The 21,763-nt window shown below is 36.0% G+C and overlaps 1 protein-coding gene across 1 annotated transcript in view; it reads right to left on the bottom strand.

The window, feature by feature from the left end:
* Nucleotides 1-866: 866 nt before the first annotated feature.
* Nucleotides 867-21,763, bottom strand: part of LOC130681274 (bromodomain adjacent to zinc finger domain protein 2B-like) — a 106,306-nt gene continuing 85,409 nt past the window's right edge. Inside the window, exons 14-22 of the mRNA XM_057493911.1 lie at nt 20,171-20,315; nt 15,421-16,117; nt 15,201-15,283; nt 14,655-14,815; nt 12,647-12,706; nt 10,094-10,404; nt 9,571-9,706; nt 1,501-1,637; nt 867-1,226 (exon numbers count right to left, since the gene is read on the bottom strand). Coding sequence (XP_057349894.1) covers nt 1,007-1,226; nt 1,501-1,637; nt 9,571-9,706; nt 10,094-10,404; nt 12,647-12,706; nt 14,655-14,815; nt 15,201-15,283; nt 15,421-16,117; nt 20,171-20,315 — 1,950 coding nt within the window. The 3' untranslated portion in view covers nt 867-1,006. The remainder of the gene's footprint in view (nt 1,227-1,500; nt 1,638-9,570; nt 9,707-10,093; nt 10,405-12,646; nt 12,707-14,654; nt 14,816-15,200; nt 15,284-15,420; nt 16,118-20,170; nt 20,316-21,763) is intronic.

The following is a 21,763-nucleotide window of genomic DNA, read 5'->3' on the forward strand; positions in this document are numbered from 1 at the left end:
TATTACTTTATTCTCTACATATTATTTCCAATGGATGATATCCTGGGTTTAACAGTAGAGCACTCATTGGTCATCATTCATTGATTACCACTTGAATGGCAATCGAAATACAAACTTGCGGGTAGGCCCGGGATCTATAATCTACAGAGCAACCAGGACTGAAATGATGACGGTTACGGCGAAGGCCTCGTGCATCCGAATGAAAGTATGCTGTGGATACCTGTAGTTGGGTGGCAGCACAGGCTTAGGAGGACTTTGGTTATTTGAGGAGAACCGTGCCAGGGGCTTGAGGATACACTCACCCTAGGGCACCTCGAGTGCAAGTCAGTCACAGAACAAATGATACCCACACGTACAGTGACAATTACTACTGGACCAACTGCCATTTTCATACCATGCCCACTACTTCCTGCCCAGCTGCTCCTGCTGACTATGTACCACCAGTGATGAAAACACCAGCCCAAAGTAGCCAATATGCACACCAAGCTTTCCTTTATTCAGGGATATTGTATTTGTTTAAAAGAAAATGATCATTCTTGAAAGACTGCTCTGTGTGTGTGTTTAACCACTTTATTTCTTGTTGATGAGACCCGCAGATACCAGACATGTTATTATAAAGCTGCTTACGCACTTTTAATAAAAACGTGTCTTCCATCCCTGAGGCGGAAACGCAGACGACTCCGTGTGCTGCACTCCGGCAGTTCTACAAAAGGCCGTGTCCATCCCTGAGGCGGAAACGCAGACGACTCCGTGTGCTGCACTCCGGCAGTTCTACAAAAGGCCGTGCATCTTCATGACTGTCCATTTCAGTAAGGGTACAAGAGAAAGTAAAGTTTGAAATCACTATCCATGCTTTAGTTATCTACCTTTAGGAAAAGTTGAGCTTTCATTCTCTTCCAAGTAAAGACAATGCAAATTAATAAACACATGAAAGAATACACTTATAGTACAGAGTGGACATTACATAGGAAAATTCCTATTTACACAAACGGTCATAAAGTCACTTTTAGTATGGTGGAAGGTTTCTAAACAAATACAATGGGATGTTATGAATATATAGGACAGGGGAACAAAAATTATACCTGGAAAGAGTCAGGTCAGAGTGGTCTTGCTTCCTTTTCTTTACAGAATGAAAGCTTTCCTGGTTTGGTAAGTTAGTGAAGGTGTTTTCTTCTATTTTTCTTTTTTTCATGTCTTTATTGAGACGAGTTTGCATTTTAGTAAGGCTTGTACGAGAGAAAATAATGTATGAAATCAATATTCATGCTTTAGAGTTATCTACCTTTAGTAAAAGTTTAGCTTTCATTCTCTTTCAAAGACAATGCAAATTAATTCATAAAAAAAGATGAAAGGATACGTTTACTTATAGTACAGAGTTTACATTACATAGGAAAGTTCCTATTTACACAGTCAAAAAGTCACCTTTAATATGGTGGACGGTCTTTAAACAAATACAGTGGGGTGTTATGAACATATAGGACAGGGGAACAGAAAGAATACCTGCCAAGAGTCGGGTCAGAGTTGTCCTGTTTCAGTTTCTTTCCACGAGTACAGCGTTCTTGTTTTACTCCAGTACCGCAGGTGTTTTCCTCTATTTTCCTTTTTCTGTTTTTGCGGCCCCTTTTCAGTGAACTTGCCTTTAATTAAAAAAATAATATATGAGGTATAAGAAAATAACTTTCTATAGCCCTTCTATTATTTTAAATTATGAAAATCTGACAGAATAAACAAAAAGAATACTCTTTCTCACCCAAAAAGTTGATAGTTCTATTATTTTCAAGAGATCTATGAATTTGATCTCTGATAATACTAGGCTAAAATCTAATGATGCATGAAAACTCTAAAGAATTCTTAAAACTCGAAGATGTTGGTCTCACGGCACCATGTTTGGTGCTACAGAACTTAGCAGTTTTCCTTTAGACTTTGAACGAATCAAAGATACTATTCTTTTGAATGAACTGAATGTCACTAATGGAAGGAATATAAAGACTATCCTTTAGAGCACAATATAATTAAGAACAAAGGTGAATATACATAGAAATATAGAGAAAACTAATAAGAAAGTTGAGGAGGTTATTAAAAAGGTACCCGAAACATGAAATAAGGCTCATGAAGTGTCAAATAGGAAAAAAAGTCTTTTATAAACGGTCATATCTTCCGGAAACTGTTATTTTTTTCAGAAAAGCATTTGCTGTTAAGAAGAGAGTTCCAGAAACTTGTGGTTCCCAGGTGTGAACAAAGCAGTGTTATTAAAGATGAGGAGAAGAAAAAAAAAGATGTTTTTGGGGAAAACAGTAAAGAAATAGCATAAAATAGATCATATTTGGAATTTAAGTGTATGAATGCCAGCTATGCTCTGTCAGTAATTAGCTATGGAACTTTGTAAAAAAAATATCTGTGAGGCTCTGTTTGCTTATCTGTAGAAGAAGATAAGTCACTCAGTTGGTAAGGTCATTCTAGCTCTGAAAGTATATGGAAAAAAACAAACGAATCCCAATGTGGCCCTTATGCAGTCTAACAATTTGTAGGCAGCACATCGATGTAACAATGAGTACCCAGCCTCCTCCCAACATCCCCCAATTTAGAAATTGGGAAATAAGCATCTATTTTGAGAATTAAAGTTACAATGAATATAATAGATCAAAGAAGAGAAATATGCAAGGTCACTGGTAATATATGGTTTGTGTTTTGATTCTCTACAACAGCGTTTATCCTCTTCTAGAAAATTATTTACTCCTTACTCAGACTGTTAAGAAATCTTGAAATAAAAATCTTAGAATGTGGAGTTAGATATTCAGTCTAGCCCTAATTAAATGTTGCCTATATTCTTGAACTGAACTTGGCGGAAAACATTACTTTAGAGTATTTCGTAACAATTTCCTTGAGGATTTCATGATTCTCTTAGCAACATTTTTTAAAAACTGCTTTTAAGCAATTACAATTATTTGGTACTCTATTGGGATGTTAAATGCATAATTAAGGAGTTATTTTAATGGATTAAAATAAGGCAAACTATAAATCTAACACCTTTCCCATATCATATCAAAGAATCACTACCTCTTGCACTGATGGAAATAATTAAAATGTTTTACTAAGTCTCTTCTCCATTTAGTTTATTAATCTTTACTCAATAAAATCCGATTGAGTTTTCATATTATACTGAGCTTTTAGAACCCCCAAATCATAAAAAAAAGAGAAGAGAATGCTGAATATATAATGGGAAAATGTCCATTTAATTAAGATTAAGTAAGACTGAATAGTTGTCTTACATAAAAAGAACATTTCATGAACAATGGGCTAACGCTTCTAGTTCCTATTTGAACTAAGATGTTACTTGAGATCATTTTCTAACAATACTCACAGTAAGAAAATGTGAAATTTAAACCACAGAATCCAAAGACTTTTGTTACAAAATGGTAATAAAGTCTCTTTTTGTTTCTTTAATTATTGATACTTGTCAGACTACTTCATTAGATTGTGCACATACACTTTTAAAAACAAGCTTTTATTCAGTTACCTGATTACTTTATTAGACAGAGATATTTCCCTTGCACCCTTTCTACCTTGTTAGAATGCACAGAGGACCTTCAGTATGTCTTAAGCAGGACCTATCAGATTGTACATACCATCGCATATTTGTTTTTGTACATTTATGTATCAGAAGTTGTAAAGCGGTGGCTCACAGACCGTAAACAGCCCACAGCATGTGTTGTTACTATGTTTGGCTCATAATGCTTGTAAAAGTTCTGAATTTGTTGCCAACATTTAACATTTGTGAGGACATGCATAAAGATCCATAATCTTGAAATATTGGCAGATCCTAGAACACTGGACCTACATGTCTACATGACAACAATTGGCAGGAGTTGAGTGATGACTGACACTTAAATGGGGGCATGACTTCCCTGTCTGCCATAGTCTCAACTCTTCTGTGTTATTTGTGTGGCTTTCATAGGCATTGGACTTTGAAACTTCTTGTGTGTGTGTGTCTCTGTGAGTGTGTATAAATACGTATACATACACACATAAGGCTTTTTGATTCTATGTATATATCTTGGCATTAATATGCACATACACACAGGATAAAAATACTTAACCACAATAATGTGTATAGAAATAGCCATTGGAGTACAAGGTATACAGCATAAAAATTTGTAAATAACCATGAATTAACTAGGAAGATATTTCTAAAATTTAACTTTAAAAATCCTTATAAATCAAAATAGAATGTTTATTTTTTCATTGCTACAAGAAATATAACATCTAATTCACTACATTTAAAAAACTAAGAAGAGGGAAGAGGCTCAGAAAGCTGTATTTACATAGAAGGGCTGGAATGAGGTTATAGATCTTTACATCTCCTGGCCTATACCCTGAATGAGAGATAGCCAGAATATTATTTAACCAAATTTATCGGAACAGAAATCTCCTATAGCCTACCAGATGATACCCCAGGACTTAAAACCCTAATTTGTTAGTAATTCATAAAGTATTAGAGAAACTTTCTATAGCTTCACTGTGACTAAACTAAAAGATAATTCATGTACAACCAATAAAGGTTATTATTAAACTATAGTTGACTATAGATGACAAAGATGATCACGTAATAAGAAAGCAACTTAGTAAATATGATGCCACGTGAGACCCTCTGCTATTCTGTAAAACAGTCTAAAATACCATACACATTAATATAAATGTGTCACAGAACTTTAAATTCATAAAAATATTTACACTCGTGAACTTATTTGATCTTTACAAACCCCGCCAGGCAGATGCTATCCCACTTTACAGATGATAACCCTGAAGCTAAGAAAGCACTCCAATGCTTATCGATCAAGAAGGTAAGAAAACCAGCACAGGAAACTGAAAAGGAGCAAAGGCAGAAAGAAAACCAAGTATGGTACTAGAAGCCAAGTGAACACAGGGTTGCAAGGAGGGTGTGCTCTGGAACTGATGGGTGGGTCAGGTGAGGCCTAAGCACTGATCCCCAGACTGACGAATGGCCACGATAGGAGCACTTTCAGAGAAGCTGTGAAGGTGAGAATCTGACTAGAAAGAGTCCCAGAGCGACTTGGAGAAGAGAAGTCCGAGAGAATCAGAACAAAGCTGTCCAGCAGGAGTTATTCTGTAAAGGAAAGGAGAGAAATGCGGGAAGTGGATGCAGGAGAAGTGAAGCTAAGGAGAAGAACCCAGGGGAGGACGAGATGCTGATGCAGGTGAAGAGAACAAGGGGGCGGGATCTGAGGCACAACACGGGAACTGGCTTAGGGAGGGGCACTGAGCATGGCACCGAGAGAGGGGTTTTTGTATGAACGCAGTCTGATAATAAGCATATACATTTTAAGTCTCTTGCCAGTCACATTTAAATTAGAAGTGTGAAGGCTCATACCTATTGGTTAAAGCAATATGATAATATAGCAAAAAATGAGTTGGCCGAGTTATAAAGTAAGGAGTAAGAGGTGTAAGGGGCAGCATGAACTGAGGGCCAGACTCTTTACTAGATGTCCCCTCCGTCAGGCACTCTTCTCCCTGTTTACTCGCCTGACCTCATCACTACTGGCAACTACCTTTCCATAACTCAGTCCCAAACACCCACCTGCCCATTGCCTCTTTTCCTTTCCAGACCATTCCCTTTAGCACTTGAAACTACTGTGCTAAGGGAAGGCAGATACAAAAGGCAAACTATTTTATGATTCCGTTTATATATAATGACCAGCAGAGGGAAATCCGTGGAGCTAGAAGGTAGAGTAGTGGTTGCCAAAGGCTGAGGGAGAAGGGGAGAGTGACAACTAATGGGTACAAGGAAACTTTTTTACGGTCATGAAAATGTTCTGGAGTTAAATAGTGGTGATCATATATAACTGAATATATTAAAAACCACTGAATTGCACACCTAAAAAGTGAATTTTATGTGAATTCTATCTCAAAAAAATCCTCACAAAACTCTGTAACTCTATTTTGATCTGGCCATTAAAAGGTTCAGTTTCCGATCCCTCTTATGTGTGACAAGGGCCGTCATATGTACTGCCATAGACCTAAGATTACAGCTATACCACATGGATACTGCCAGTGTCCTGTATATCTGTATATCCTGGTATAGCTGTAATCTCAGGTCTATGGCAGTACGTATGACAGCCCTTGTCACAGCCATCACAAAGGAGGAGCAGTTCTTCATTATCGCCCTTTCAACAGACCTGGCAGTACTATAAAACATGAAAAATCATTTAAAATCAATACTATTATGAAGAACAGTTATTGGGATATTAAACACACCACAATTCCTAATTCATATTAGTAATCAACATTCTGCTTGCTAACAAATATACAGTAGCCATACACATCTATGTATCTCTCGTTACACAGATAGGGACCACATGACGGGGTGAGCAGTTTAGTTGGGGTAAGTGCACATTTCAGGTACACTGCAAAGAACAAAGCTAGAGGCTGAATGCCTGTACACACTTTCAAAGCATGTACACATTAACATAGGAAATAATTAACATGACATTAGAGCCCATAAAGCAATGAATGGCTTTAAATACAGGGTATGTAATTTTTTAATACATTTCATTTTTTCCTTATCTTAGCATCCTCATGATCTCCTAAGAAAGAAATGAGTTAGAGTAATTTTCAAGATCAAAATTAGGAAACTTGTATTAGTATCAGAAGTATGTGTAATAAAAGGATATTCCTATATTTTGACTAAAATTGTCCACCCATTTGTGATTGATTAAAAAATCAAACATGTCCAACCCAGGAAACTTGGGAAAATCAACCCAAATCAAACAGATGACACAAATGCAGAAAATGGACCCTACAAAATGATTTCTAAGGGAAAAAAACTTATATAAAAATTAAACCAAATAATTTAAGAAGTCATAGATTTTCCAGAAATAAAAATAAATTTTCTCTCTTGACAAATTTCTAATACCATTAAGAACTTTAAAATCTGTAAAGGCAATGCTTTTTCCCATGCATACATATCCTGTATAACAAGTTTCACAAAGGGAAAGGAGGGAACTTGGACAGTCAAAACTTTCAAGATGCCTTTAAAAAAATGGTAAATACTAACATTATATATTTTGACACTTCGTTTATACTCCGTCACAGTAGAGAATATCCTGCAACCAGTATTTTCAAATAATGAAAAGACTTAAACTATAAGTTATTTATACGAATTGAAAGTTACGTGTTCATAGATTCTTATAAGCAAAATAGCTTAACTATTCAAACTTAACTTCAATACACTAAGTCTTAATCCACAAAGTCTAAATAGTCTTATATAACACAGTATGTACACTAATGATAGCTTAAGAATCTTACCAAAATGGCAAATAGAAAACTATTCAATTTAGTAAATACCTACCAACTATATGAGATACATGTGTCATACTAAAATTGGCATGTGTACTAAGAGCAAAAGCTGCAGTTTAATGTTCCAACAGTTTTATTTTATGACACTTCCTAATACCATACCACTAAATATGGTATTATTTCTCCAAAACTGAGTTACATCATTACACGTTCTATTGTAAAAATACTCACTGCAAAACATTTGGAAGATTATATTTCAACCCCTCTAACAACAGATTTAATTCATGAATATTAAGTTAATTGTTTTCTAAATATACTAAAAATACCATGAAGTCTGTTTTACTTCGCACATTTTTCATTTAAAAATAAAATTATTTTCTGACACTTATTAGGAAAGGGTGACAGATAGCAAGCTCATATCACTTTTGAAAAATCACAGTAAAGAGCTCACAATATGTTAGAGCAAACGTATTAATATTGGTTTTAATTCCTTTGCTGCTACAGTAAAAAATAGTAGATGTTGCCTACTGTTTATTATTAGCAACAATATGAAGAACACCCTGGACAGAAAATTATCTAGAGGCAAATTATGCCAGCTCCTTCTTGGTAAGGCTGGTGTCTGGCAAATGGGTACTTCTAAAGGCATTGAGCACTTAAACATTCTGCTAGGACTTACGAGGATTATTACGGGCACTGTTACATCTAACTAAAGGTTACAATGCACTCATTCATCCTGACCATGAAACTCTGCCTTCTTTTTAAGGTAGTTTCACAGCAAATACTGTATTATTGAACATTAAAAAGAGAATTATGAGAGATGGTGTTAATGAGAAATGCATATTAATAATCTGGAAAAGGTTATGAATTTCCAAAAACAGAAAAAATTCTGTAAATTGTAGGAAGAAAGTCTACTACAAATAGGCAGCTTTTGGTACCAGTTTTGTTTTTTGTGTAAAGGTTATAACAAAACTGACCACATTGTGATGATTCTCTTGGTGGATGAGTAAAACAACCATTTAAATTTAATTGTGTTGTAGGAATTCAATATTTTTGGATCATTATAGCCTAGACTCCACCAAACACATTTGTCTAAAGTGACTTTAAAACTGATTTTAATAGTTTTTACAAGAAAAAATTTTACCTGGTAAAAAATGCTACCAGATAAACTGGACACTGTCTTAAAACTCATGGTGAATTCTAGTCTACATGGGGAAAGACCAAAATTTGAGGACATTGTGAAAACTGCAGATTCACTATTCTGTGGACATTTTAGGAAGAACTGAAAAAATACAGAAGAAACCGAATTTATTTCTATAGAATGAATAAGGCCTTCCGTAATATAAGCACAGAGATGAGAATGAAGGAAAGAGTGCTAAATTATTTAAGGCTCACTTCTTTTCTTTGGGGAATGACTATTGTTGAGTAATCTTACTTCCAGTCATTCATGCAGACAAATGTCAAATGTTTGAATGTTAAAGCTAATCTATAATTTAAAAGCAAATGGTAAAGCAATTCACAAAAGTCTACGAATAATAAATATTTCTCTATGTGATAAGAGACAAAAGGGACACAGACATGATTTAACACATATATTTGGTGTCTGGTACAAAACAGGGGTCACTACATGATAGTGACTAACTGGGCTCAAACACAGAAGATGAAAAAAATTTTTGAATTATTAGAGAAAAGACTTAGAAGATCTACTTTTCATGTGAACTGCATCTGATGTCAAATACATGATATTGGTTAAAGTAAGAGCTCTCTGCTTATTTTGTTTATTATCTAAGAATTTCTTAGCATTAAAAAAATTAAAATTGATAAAAACATAAGGAACATTTTAGGGATGCAATGAATGTATACTACAGGTAATGCTAGCAACTGCCATGTTTACAGAAGCAAAAGAATATTTGGATTAACAACTTCAGAATATTTACATTAAAAACTATTATGATTAGATTAACAACATAATTAACTATTATGCTGACTGAACACAGAAGACAACTTCAGTAAATTATAAACAATATCTAAAGGAGGGAGAATCGCGATTAAAGATAAACACATTTGATAGAGTACTTCAAAAAGCTCACAACAAGGAGGAAAGTATCAAACCGTACAGCATTTAGGAACTAAGAAAACTCAGGTACAGCATACATTATTCTGACAGTAAGAAATGTAGAATTAAGAAAAATCTGGAGGTTGGGAAAAAAACAGGCCAGTGTAAATTAGTTGCAGTATTTCTTAAATAAAAACACTTACAGCTTTCATAATGGATTTTTCCCATGCTATGGATTTCTGTAACTGCTGAATGCACAGAGCCACCTGGGCAGCACTGCGAGCTTCTGATAATGCCCATCGCCACACCCTGAGACCGGGAACAATATCCTCTTCAATTCTGCATTGAAATACAGAAAAATTAAGTAGGCCATGTCCACACTTACGGTTACCGAATCTGAAACAGTCATCACACTGAAAGCCAAGTGATGATGAAACATGTAACAGCCGATAAGTATAAGGTTTAAGCAACTAAATTTGATGTAGTGCACAGACTGTGGCTACGTGCCTCAAAGCTTAGTCACAATCAGGTAAATGTAAGATCACTTCGCAGGATTATCAACACACATAACAAGAGAAAAAACATTTTTTACAAAGCACCATGCAAATAGCATGATCCATGTGGATCACAGATATACAAGAAGATACATAGATAACAGGCAATAGAAAATAGGCTCCAATTAGCAAAGAAGCACAATAATTTTTCAAGTTAATTTCAATAACCTACCCGTCATCATCACCACTAGTGGATGGTGCAGGAGCAGGGCCAGTAACTGTGCCCACATTATCCAGTTTGATCTGAATGGTGGTACTTAAGGGGCTCTTCAGATACCTCCTTTCAATGTTTCGCTCCAACTCAGACAGCCTGCTTACAGCTATATCTAGGGGGTTGTCGCTCTTCCGCTCTAGTGCATGTGCACTGCTTTCTTCTGCGTCAGTAAATTCTCCATCGTGCTCCTTGCACAAGTTAGAAAATGACTTATGTTCAAAATAGACCAAGTCCTCCCTTTCTGATGCCGGTTCTGGACACATCCAACCCTATATATCAAGAGAGTAATGTTAGCATGGTTTCCTCTTAAAATGCCTGACGGGTGAGTTACCTTTACTTATAATACAGCAGCCGACGCCAACAGAGCTCAAGGATCATTACTACAAGTTTTTACCTTGTGTTTCCTAATGCTAGGTAAAAATAAGGAAGAAAATTATTAGAAAGTTGTAAGAGAAGTTTGAAGAAGAAAATTTAACAACTTTTGGTGTTATGAGAGGTAGAGTGGAGATCAGCCAAGTATTCCGAGGGACTTCACACCAACTGCTGGTTCTCTCACGGGCCCACTTTAAATGGGAATCTCTCGACAGCAGGGACTTTGTGCCTCCTGTTCATTTTCATTCCTTCCGCCACTCCTCCTGCGCAGGCCCTTGCACTGCCCATCCTGGCCTCAGGAGCTCTGCAGAAGCTGCTACATTTGCCCGCAGAGCTTTTCCCCTCTCCTCTGCCCCTAGTTACTGACTCCACTCATCCTGTGGCCCTCACGTGAGAATTTATTTCTTCAGGGAACCCTTCCCTGACCTCTTTTAGGAGGGAAGCCTCCCTCTTACAGACTCTCACAGAACCATGTGATATTCCATACCTGTGGCAGTCACAATCTGATACTGCTGTGATTATTTAATTAATATCTTTCTACTTCTAAATTCCCTGAGGGCACCGGACCATGTCTACTTTTACTCATTTCATTTCCAGCAGTGGGAAGGCAAATATTAGACACTCAAAATATACGCTGATTGAATAAATGAATGTCTTATAATTCAGCTTGCTTACAATGATCCTTTAGCTCAAAACCCTTCAGAGTTCCTAATGTTCAGTAAAGTCCAGTTTTACCATGACATTCAAGTACCTCAATCTCACTCTTTCGCTCATCTTCCCATTCAGGCATCCAACACTGCAATCAAATTCCATGACTTGCCACACACCCCAAACATGTCCTGAGCTTCCTGATCCTGGTGCTCTGCCCAGTTATTAACTCTTCCTAGTAGCACTCCTTGTTCTCTGTCAAAAGCTTCTCCATCTTCTCAAGTTCCATCTGGACTTCTACAGGCAATCTTCCTTGATCTTTCCCCTATGTTCACCACAATCAGTGTATTCCTGTCCTAAATTCATGAATCACTTTCTACATCTTCACAATCCGTTACTAGATTCTGCAGGGCTGTATACACGTATTGTTGCTCTATTGTACGGAATGCTTTCTGAGGGCAGAAACCACATTTTATTCAATTTTGTGGTGTCCACTCTGATGTACAATAGGTACTTTGTAAAAGCATATTAAGTAAAAAGTAGAATGAACATGATCCTTTTTATTAAATCTCTTTAGAGAGAATTATTTTTCTTATATATCAGAATTCTTCCTCTTTACCTCAAGAGAATATTCATTATTAGAAAGTATGGATGAATTTATAAAAGGTACATACAAAACATTACTGCATCGTATATGCCATAACAAATGAACCTCAGTCCCGTATTTTGAAAGGGATCTGAAATTGCTAAATCAAGGGAATCCTATAAATGTAACACATCTTGACTTTTGCAAGCAAAAGACAAGAAAATGAGGACTGGATTAGATTTTGAGAAGGTGGATGGTTGAAAATTGTCTGCAAAGCCCTGTGACAGACACAGCTTGCCACCTCAGAAAAGGTCCTCACTGCCACTGTCAAAGGGCTCTCTCTTATTTGGCTTGTCATGTTAATATACTTGTGAACAGCTCGGTTCAACTATTAAATATGCAGGTGACTTAAACTAGGAAGGAAGTTTAATATTCTGTATGACAGGACTGTGATAAAAATAGTTTCATATGCTGAAAAATATACCCAAATGAAATTAATAAAAATAGAGCAATGATAAATGTAAATTTCAGCTTTGAAGTTTAAGCAACCAATCAAAGAAATATTGGATGTGATACAACACACTTAAAAGCACAATGAAAGACGCAGAAGGATTTTTTTTCTAATAATGCATACTCAGTTTAGCAACGGTATGGTTTGGATGTTAAAAAGCTAGTACAAATTGGCATGAAGAGAAGTATAGTGCCAGTTTAAGGGAAGTAAAAGTCCCATGAACACATTAGGCATCTCTGTGTATAGTGAGTGGTACATTTTAAGAATATAGACACTGCCGTTTAATCAGAAGAGAATCGTGCGCCTGGAAACCATTTCACTGGACCGATGGCTGAAGGAAGTAATCAGCTTACAAAAGAGAAAACTGAAAGAGAGACACAGGAACTGTGTTTACAGGAGCTAGTAGAGTAATTCGGCTTTCTACAGAATCAGGACTAGATTCTTGCAGATTTTCCTACAATATAAAACAGAATTTCCGTATTATCAGCAATATTGAAAATAGAAATGAATGCATCTAAGTAGTACCAAGGCCACCTGCTTAATGTGTCTTCACAATGGCTAGTTCCCAGGGCTAACCACATAAATACTTAGTTTTCAGGAAAAAAAATCATTAAATCTTTTATAGATGGTAAAATGTTTTGTGGTTATTTCCATCACTTGTTGTTTAAGATTCCTCAAGACTAATATAATTACCATTCATTTCTTTAAAAAGTCCATAATAACCCCATAATACTGTATTAATAGGATGTTAGAGCATCTCACTTAAAAAACCAATTTCATTTATCTTAGCTGGTGAGAACATGGGCAAGAACATCTAAGCAGTCGGTAATGTGATAAGGTCAATAAACCAAGATCTCAGTATGTCGCCAGGAAAACGTTAGGCCCACGCTCTGACTTTACATACAATTTCAAAATGCTGATGATATGCTTTCCCAACCAACGGCCATCTAGAACCGGCGAATTAAAACCAGAGGCAGATGGTCATGGGAGGAAAACAGGGAGAGTAGAACCAACCAAACTCAAACCAGCAAGTAGTAACAACCAACCATGAGAGATGACGAAGACAGACTATGGAAAGCAGATGTAGTCGTTTAAAACGTAAAGCACACTAGGGCCTTTTAAATTACTGTAGGGGCAAAACCTCTTCACAGTCCCTGAGGGAATCATTACCCAATAATTGGTCTTCATACTGATGATCCGGTGTCACCAAGAGAATTTAAATCAAACTCACTATTCTCAATTTAAAAAGGCAGGGGAACGGTAACCTAAGCGATCCAACACACATGTTAAAAAATGATGGCACTAAATAGAATAATTTTCATTTCTCCAGAAAATTAACTTGTGTAGAAGAAAGAGTTCATTTGTTGAAGATGCCAGATAAGTGAGGCATTTTTATATTGTATTATAGTACCAGGAGGAGGATACATATAGTTGGCTAGCACAATTTCAGTAAATGATAAATTTTTGTTTCCCTAAGTGGGTAACTATGTCTGTGGTGAAAAAAGGGACATTTTTTTGTTAGCTCTGGAAAAATGACATTTTTTGAGATGAGATCCTCCAAAGTTTCTGCATGCCAGTAGTAAAGTAATTAATGCAGCTAATTTGTAATCATTGGTAGGACAGTATCATGGCGTAACTCTCACATTCTGAGAGAAATATGAAATATTCAATCAAATTACACAGAAACGACATTTTCTAAGCCTTTTCAAGTGTCTCTCTCATGCTTATTCATCATCCATCCATTTATTCTCAGAGACATCACATTATCAATTGAGAAGAGACATTTATATTCTTTTTAAAACCAAAAATTTTTGCACAAAGGTGAAGCTTTTCTTTTGTTGTCCTTTCAGTTTCAATCATGGCTGTGACATGGTAATGCCCAGTCAATAAATAATTAAAACTTTACATATATACATAGGATGTGAGTATGTGTACCACAACATAATGTTTTTAAATTAGCAATTTTAAATCATATAGAGTGAAAGTTCAACATATAACATGGCTATATAACGTGGCTTGCATACAAGACAATTACCAGGCACATATGAAACATTGCAGAAATAGTTTGCCATTACATTTATCGTGGCTGAAACTATGAAATCCTGCTTGTGGTGAAGAATTGCAGACCAGAAATGGTATTTTTCATGCCACTGAGGAGGTGGGCAGGATTTCATAAGAAGAACTCGGGAGGACAGAGCTGGTTTGATCCCACATTTAGCCACTTACTATATTATGACCACTGACAGGTTACTTACTCTGAGCCTTGTTCCTTACCTGTAAGATGGGGGAAATTAATCAAAGTGAGAACATTTAGCGCAGTAACTGGCATGTATCAGGCATACAATAAATGTCAGTTACCTCCCATTATTCTAAAAACAGATTTTATTCCAAGTCAATTTTACCTTTACTTGCAAACTTGCTGATGCGACTCTCCTTTCCAGATCTTCTACCTGTTGAAGAATCCTCAAATCCACTTCCATTGCTTGTTCTTCTACTGACCAGTTCTCCACAATATCTCGAGTTACCGGGTTTTCTTCATTTTCATTTAATTCAATAATGGTAACTATATTTGAAAGGAAATTTATTTTAAAATCCACTTTATTTCTCAATGATTTCTTCCAGAATGTGAATGAAACTCCAGGGGTACCACGTACAAGTACATTTAACACACACAAATTCACTTGTGAATAAGCAAGGCAGCTGACTCTTGCAAAAGGAGCAGTAAGTACTCTTCTTTAGAAACAGAACAGTATGTCTGCAGGTTGTAACAAACTATCAAAAGTAGTACCAATTTAAGAAAATGTAAGTTGTTTTTGGGCAAGATAGGAAAGAAAAAGCCTATTAGTAATAAATTAAGATTAACACATACTAAAATATGCTTTAAGATGAAAGAATTAATTCTCATAACTAAGCAAGAGAGCAGAAATAAATCTCTTTTAGGTGCCCACCATCTTTATTCTCGATGCAGGCTTGAGTGATGTAATCCAGGTGTTTCTGAATTTGTTTTTGTAATGCCTTTTCTCTTATGCCTCTGGGATGTAGCACTTTGAGCAAAGCTTTTAAATGCTCTGGGTCAGTAATTCTCCACCAGCCAAACTGCATTTCTAAGCCAAGATAAACATGTAGGGCATTTACAGATATTCAGAATATGAATTAATGGCATGCTACAAATGAAAAAATTTATAACTATATAAAAACATCAAAGATTCAGCTATAATATAGAGATCTGTAACAATACAATACAGTAAGTGGCTACAGCAAACCCTCTCAAGGTACCCACCTTCTGGAATAGGCTTTGGACTAGGATAATCTACTGGTTTGGCTACTTCAAGAGCTGCAGGTGACTTAGAGGGCGGCTGGGCCCGAGGAGTTGGTGAAGAAGCAGCTGGCGCATCGGCTTGGGTAAGGGAAGCGTCCTCCCAAGGTGTTCTTGGCAGTAACAACTGGTCCCTGGGGGGAGGACTGTAGACCTTGCCTGCACCACCTGAACCGGTACTGACCAGATTCGAGTCTGTCCCTTCCACGCTGTTCTGTGTCACCGTTGGCTGCATGCTGCCCGGTGAGTGTCTCCCACGGTTCTGGTGAGGCAGTGCGCACCCATCTGCACCGCTCTTTGGTTTGGGGGTCGTTACATCTGACTCAGGAGGCACCTTAGCTACTTCTAAAAGCTTGCTTAGTTTGGAAAAAGAGCCAGGATTCTGAAGAATTAGATTTGTGTTATCTTTTTCGTTAGGATCTTCCTTTTGCTCACAATGATCCGGATTTGAACAATTTAAAGTGTCGTCAGAAGTATCAAATATTTCTTTGGTCTGGATGCTTTCTGCTTTTTTTCGTTTTTTTCTTTCTTTTGCAATTTCTTTCAGCCCTACAAAATCCAAAAGCATTACGAAGATCAGTTCCTCTAGATCAAACCATACTATATTTACTGCTATTTATCAAATCATATGCATAAATACTTTAACAAATTTCTCTAGCTTACTTAATACTCTTCATTTTTTTCTTTTATACACTAGCTTGTTACGCTCACTGGAAAAAATTTTGTAATTTTGTAACTAACCACAAAAAATTACAATAATAAAAAATATTAAAAGCCATAATATACAAATTACTGCTAACATTTTTGTATTAATTTTTCCAGGAATTCTCTATGCACACATGAAATCCTATTTTACAGATTTCCAACCTGTACGTTTTACTGAATAATACTCTTTAATTATTCTGATGTGTCAATAAATATATACCTACGCCTTAAATTGTAATTACTATATTCAGTGGAATATATCATAAAAAATCAACCTTCTATTGATAGTTATTAATAGGGTCCGATTATTCATTAGTAGAAACAATGCTAGAAATGATGAATGATCTTAGATCTGTGTTTGGATTTTTTTTCTCCTGATTTACTTCCTTAGGATACATTTCCAGAAAAAAACTGAGTCCTAAGATATTACTTTTCAGAGTTTTTGAAACATATTGTCAAATTGCCCTCCAGAAAGTCTAGATCAATATACAATCATACTTACACGAGGGCATCTGTTTGCCTACACCTTAAAATGAAACTGAAGACTATCAATAACTTTTGTCTTTGGAAATATCCGGGAGGTGAGAATCTAAACTCTATTTTTTTCTGATCATTAATAAGACTGGATATTTTTCTGTAGGATAATAGGTATTTCTCCTTAGTGAACTTCTTGTCCATATTTTTTACCAGTGTTTTAATAATAATTGATAAGAAGTGTTAGAAAAATATAAACCTACTTTATTTAATTTGAAAAACGATGTATGTTCACAGTAAAATATTCAGTAATAAGAGGCTAATGTAACCCTTTCCTGCCCTACTCCCTCAGTTCCTATTTCTAATCTTCAGATGTAACTGCTTAATCAATCGTGTCCATACATCCTTTGGGAAATCTTACATGCATGCATATGACTATTAGTTTGTGCTGTTACATAAATGGGATGCTACTGTATTCTGCAACATTTTTATTTGGATAAAATTCAAATGCCTAAGCAAGGCCTCCAACACTGTATGATCTGGTTCCTGAAAACCACTCTTGTCCTTGCTAACCTTGCTCACCTTTCTCCCTTTTTTCAGCTTCTCAAACATGGTAAGTTATGTCCTTTCTTGGGGCCTTTGCACTGGGTGTTCCTCTGCCTGAAATCCTGTTTTGTTGACTGGCTCCTTACCCTTCAATGTTTCAGATTAAGTATCACCTATTCACAAAGGTTTTCCCTGACTACTCTATTTCAAGTAGGGTCCCCATCTTATTATTCACCTTAGAATATCATCATCCTATATGCTTCTTTTGCAGAATTTACCATTATACACATTAACCTGCTAATTTTAAAATATTTCATTCCATACCCCACCCCACACACTACAATTTAACTCAACAAACGTTACTTAAAGGCAGAGCAATGTTTATATTGCTTTAACAGGATCCCAGCTACCTAACATGGTGGCTGCTATGAAACTGGGGCTCAATAAATACTTTTTGGATGATGAAATAAAAGGATGACTTTACTATTTTCACTATATACCTTAGATTGCTTTCCATGATGATACATAGAACTGTATCACATTTTCCTTCAATCAGCTGCATAATATTCTTATATGGATTATCATAATTTATTTCATATGTCCAAAGCTCGCAAATTTCCTTAATTTTGTACAAGTTACTAGCTAGCAAGGAAGTACTAATATTTGTGCTTGATTTATTCTGAGAACTAGTATCTCAAAAATCACTTTCATATATCCAAAAACAAACAGATCAACTAACCACACTAGGTCTGAGACTAGTAGGGGATTTCAGAGGTGATACATTTTAATAGCCTATTCATGGGGTCGTTAACTTTAATATCCAAATTCTTACTTATAGACAGTTAAACCTCTCATTAAAATGTAAAAATTATTTTTAAAATCTTGGAAGTTTATAAGGATGTTAAGTACACAGAGATTTTTTAGATAGTTTTTCTTTCACCAATTTCACACAATCCCCTGTTCTTTCCAGCCCTTACTATGCTTCAACAGACACTTAGATTGGTCCCCTATCTTGGCTATTGCAAATAGTGCTGCAATGAACACGGGGATGCAGATACTGATTTGAGTTTCCATTTTCATTTGTTTGGATAAGTACCCACAAGTGAAAGTGCTGGGTCATATGCTAGTTCTAACTTTTCTGAGGAACCTCTATACTGTTTCCAATAGTGGCCACAACAATTTACATTCCCTGCAACAGTACCCAAGAGCTCCCTTCTCTCCACATCCTCACCAACACTTATTTCTTGTCTTTTTGATAAGAACCACTCTAACAGGATGAGGCGATATCTAATGTAGTTTGCATTTCCCTGACAGTTAATGATGTCGAGCCTCTTTTCAGGTACTTGTGGCCATCTGTGTGTCTTCTTTGGGAAAATGTCCACTGAGATCTTTAGATTGTTTATTTTGCTATTGAGTCATATTTGCTTTTGAGTTCTTTATATACTTTGGATAACAGGCCTTTATCAGATATAAGATTTGCATATATTTTTTCCCATTTAGTAGATTGCCTTTTCATTCTGTTCATGTTTTCTGTTGCTGTTCAGGGGCTTATTAGTATGACAGTCCCACTTACTTATTGACTTATTAGTTACTTAGTTTATGTTTTCCATGCTTTAAAATATTTTTATGTTTAAATATTTTAAGCAATCAGTTAAAAAAAGAACTCACTACACTCTCCTGTTTAACTAACATTCTGACCCATTCATATCAATCTTTAAAAATAAACACAACTGAAGCCTCTAAGTGCCCTCCCTGATTCTATCTCTATCAGCAACTTTTACCCTGGGAAGGCAGACCATGACTTTCACGCATCATTCCAATATACGATTTTATACCCATTCTTCATATTCTTTGACTCACAAGAAATAAATGACTGTGCAGAAGAGTAACTCTGCTTGTTATAGGCCAACAATATTTACATGCCAGCCACTATTCTAAACCATTTTCAATTATTATTAACCGTCCTTTGTGCCCCAAGGGTACTTACATTGTTGTATAGTACCTGTTCTAGACACCTATGTGATTAATCAGTCCCTTCTTTACATTGGACTGTTAAACATCTACATGGATGGCATGGACTAATGTTTTGTTTATCTTTGAACATCCAGTGCCCAGAAATGCCCGACACATACTGCGTATTCAAAAAAAACGAGCTGAAAGAAGTTTTCGCCTCCCTACACCACCCTCGGGCAATGGCTACATGTAAGCACTGACTTGACGCTGTGGCCCCATCAGAATCTAAGCATTTGAAAATGCCCAGACATAGTATTCTGAAACATTCAATTCAAGACAGTTTACCGGGCCTATAAATGCACTGTGTACTGCGCTAGTTAATTTAACAGAAACGGAGCCAGAAAAGCAGAGTCTAAAGGTAGAATATGAAGGATGTGTGATAATACTTAAGAAAGTAAGAAGTTTAATGGAGAAGAAGGTAATCACAAATTTCAAACACATACAAGACTTCAAGATGAATGAGTCTTATGCTAAGGGTCTTAGATTTAAGCAGTTTACCTCCAGGGCTACCGTCAGGATGGATGGTTGCTGCAAAGGTTAAAGAGTAAAGCACATGTTGGAAAATTTGACAGTGCGAAGGAAGAGAAATGGAGCAGCAGCTACACAGTACAATACAGGTAAAGATCTGTGTCCACTAAATGGGTGGATGTCAGAAAGTGCAGAAGAAGAAAAATCATGGACTGGAAAGGAATATTTATCAGTGAAAGGGGCATTATGAGTTCAAAAGAAATGAAAAACAAGGTTTTACAATGTTTATCCACAATGCACATTTGATTCTGGAAGCACACAATATATCGAAGGAGTAACAGGGTTTTAAAACGTATGGTTTGTTATATTACTTTGTAACAGATTAATGGCTCCTACCTGCAGCGCTCTCCATGCCTTCTACAAAAATCCCCCCACACTGGGGAAAAATCCAATACCGACGTCTGTAACGATCCTGGCCAAACATCACTGAACGTAAAGAGTGAGACGCATCGAAGAGCTCCCTTCTGTACTGACTCTGTTGCTGTTAAAAAATGATGCATACAATTATGCTATGGGTGTTAAGTGCTTTCAAAATTGATATTTAAGTGACTTTATACTTATCATGGCTTTAGAGCAGCTAGATTTCACTATTGAAGAAAGGCAGCAAAAGAACTGATATCACACGTCTGACTTCAGTTCCAGTAACAGTTGTAAAGACAGAAATTACTTTGAGGGTAATTAGAATATTTTTGTTGCCAAGGATTAAAAAACGTTTTGTTTTATTAGATATCTTATCGTAAAGCATGTCTTATATTTGGTAATAAACAATGTGATCAAGTGTTTCACTGAGCCAAAGACAATTGGCTCAATTCTAATGATTACAGTGTGTAACAAATAATACTCACATATACCTGTATTTGCCTATTTTTATACTCATGCTGCAGACCTTAGGCAGCATATGACTAAATTTTGGAATAACTGTGTGATGAATCTAATGACATAAAATGCAGATATCTCATAATACTAATCCTGAAATACTTCACTAATGCTACTGAAATTCAGTTTTACATGAGAAGTACATACATATATAGTCTATAGATCCAGTGCAAATAAAACCCACAAGTACACTAATGTAAAATAAAACACAGGACAGGTGAGAAATTGGGGATCAACAGAGGTGAGGCTTAGAACCTCACCCCCCCTGTTCTGAGAGAAATCTTCTGCATACGTGGATGTTTTATTGCCCTCGTCTACCTTGGATTAACACATAGTCTACAGGCACACACCTGATCATCCACATTTGCTCTCTTACAACACTAAACTATGTTTTCTACCTTTATCTTGTATCTACCTACCACTTCAGCATTTTATTAAAAATAATAATAATAAAGAGAGAAATGTGGTATCCACATATAAATCAAGTATAAAAATCAAATGAGTATTCCTATTTGAACTGACTGTTCATAGTTCATAATGCATGAGCAAAACTGAAGGTTTCTGTGATGGCTGCCCTTGTACTGTTCACCATGTAAGAACTTAATTCACAATGTAAGAATTTGTTCTCCATGTAAGAACTTGTTTGTTATGCCTCAGAAGATTGGAGACTGACGAAAATTAGGCTTGGAGTGGATTAATGATTGTGCATTGAGCATTGACTCCCCTATACAGAATTTTATTGTTGTTAACAACCATTTGATCAATAAATATGAGAGATGCCCTCACAAAAAAAAAAAAAAAAAAGTACACACTTCCAATGGTAAAATAATAAGTAACCGGGATATAATGAATATAGTCAAGATATTGTAACAGCTTGGTATGGTGATAGCTGGTACCTAGAATTGTCATGTATATAAATGTGGAATCACTATGTTGTACACCTGAAACTAATGTAATGTAATACTGTGTGTCAACTACCCTTCAATAAAAAATAATTATCTAGAAAAAAAAAAATAAATAAATAAATAAAATAAATAAAACACAGGATGCTGA

Source organism: Manis pentadactyla, chromosome 16, assembly GCF_030020395.1.
Source record: "Manis pentadactyla isolate mManPen7 chromosome 16, mManPen7.hap1, whole genome shotgun sequence".
In the NCBI taxonomy this organism is placed as follows: domain Eukaryota; kingdom Metazoa; phylum Chordata; class Mammalia; order Pholidota; family Manidae; genus Manis; species Manis pentadactyla.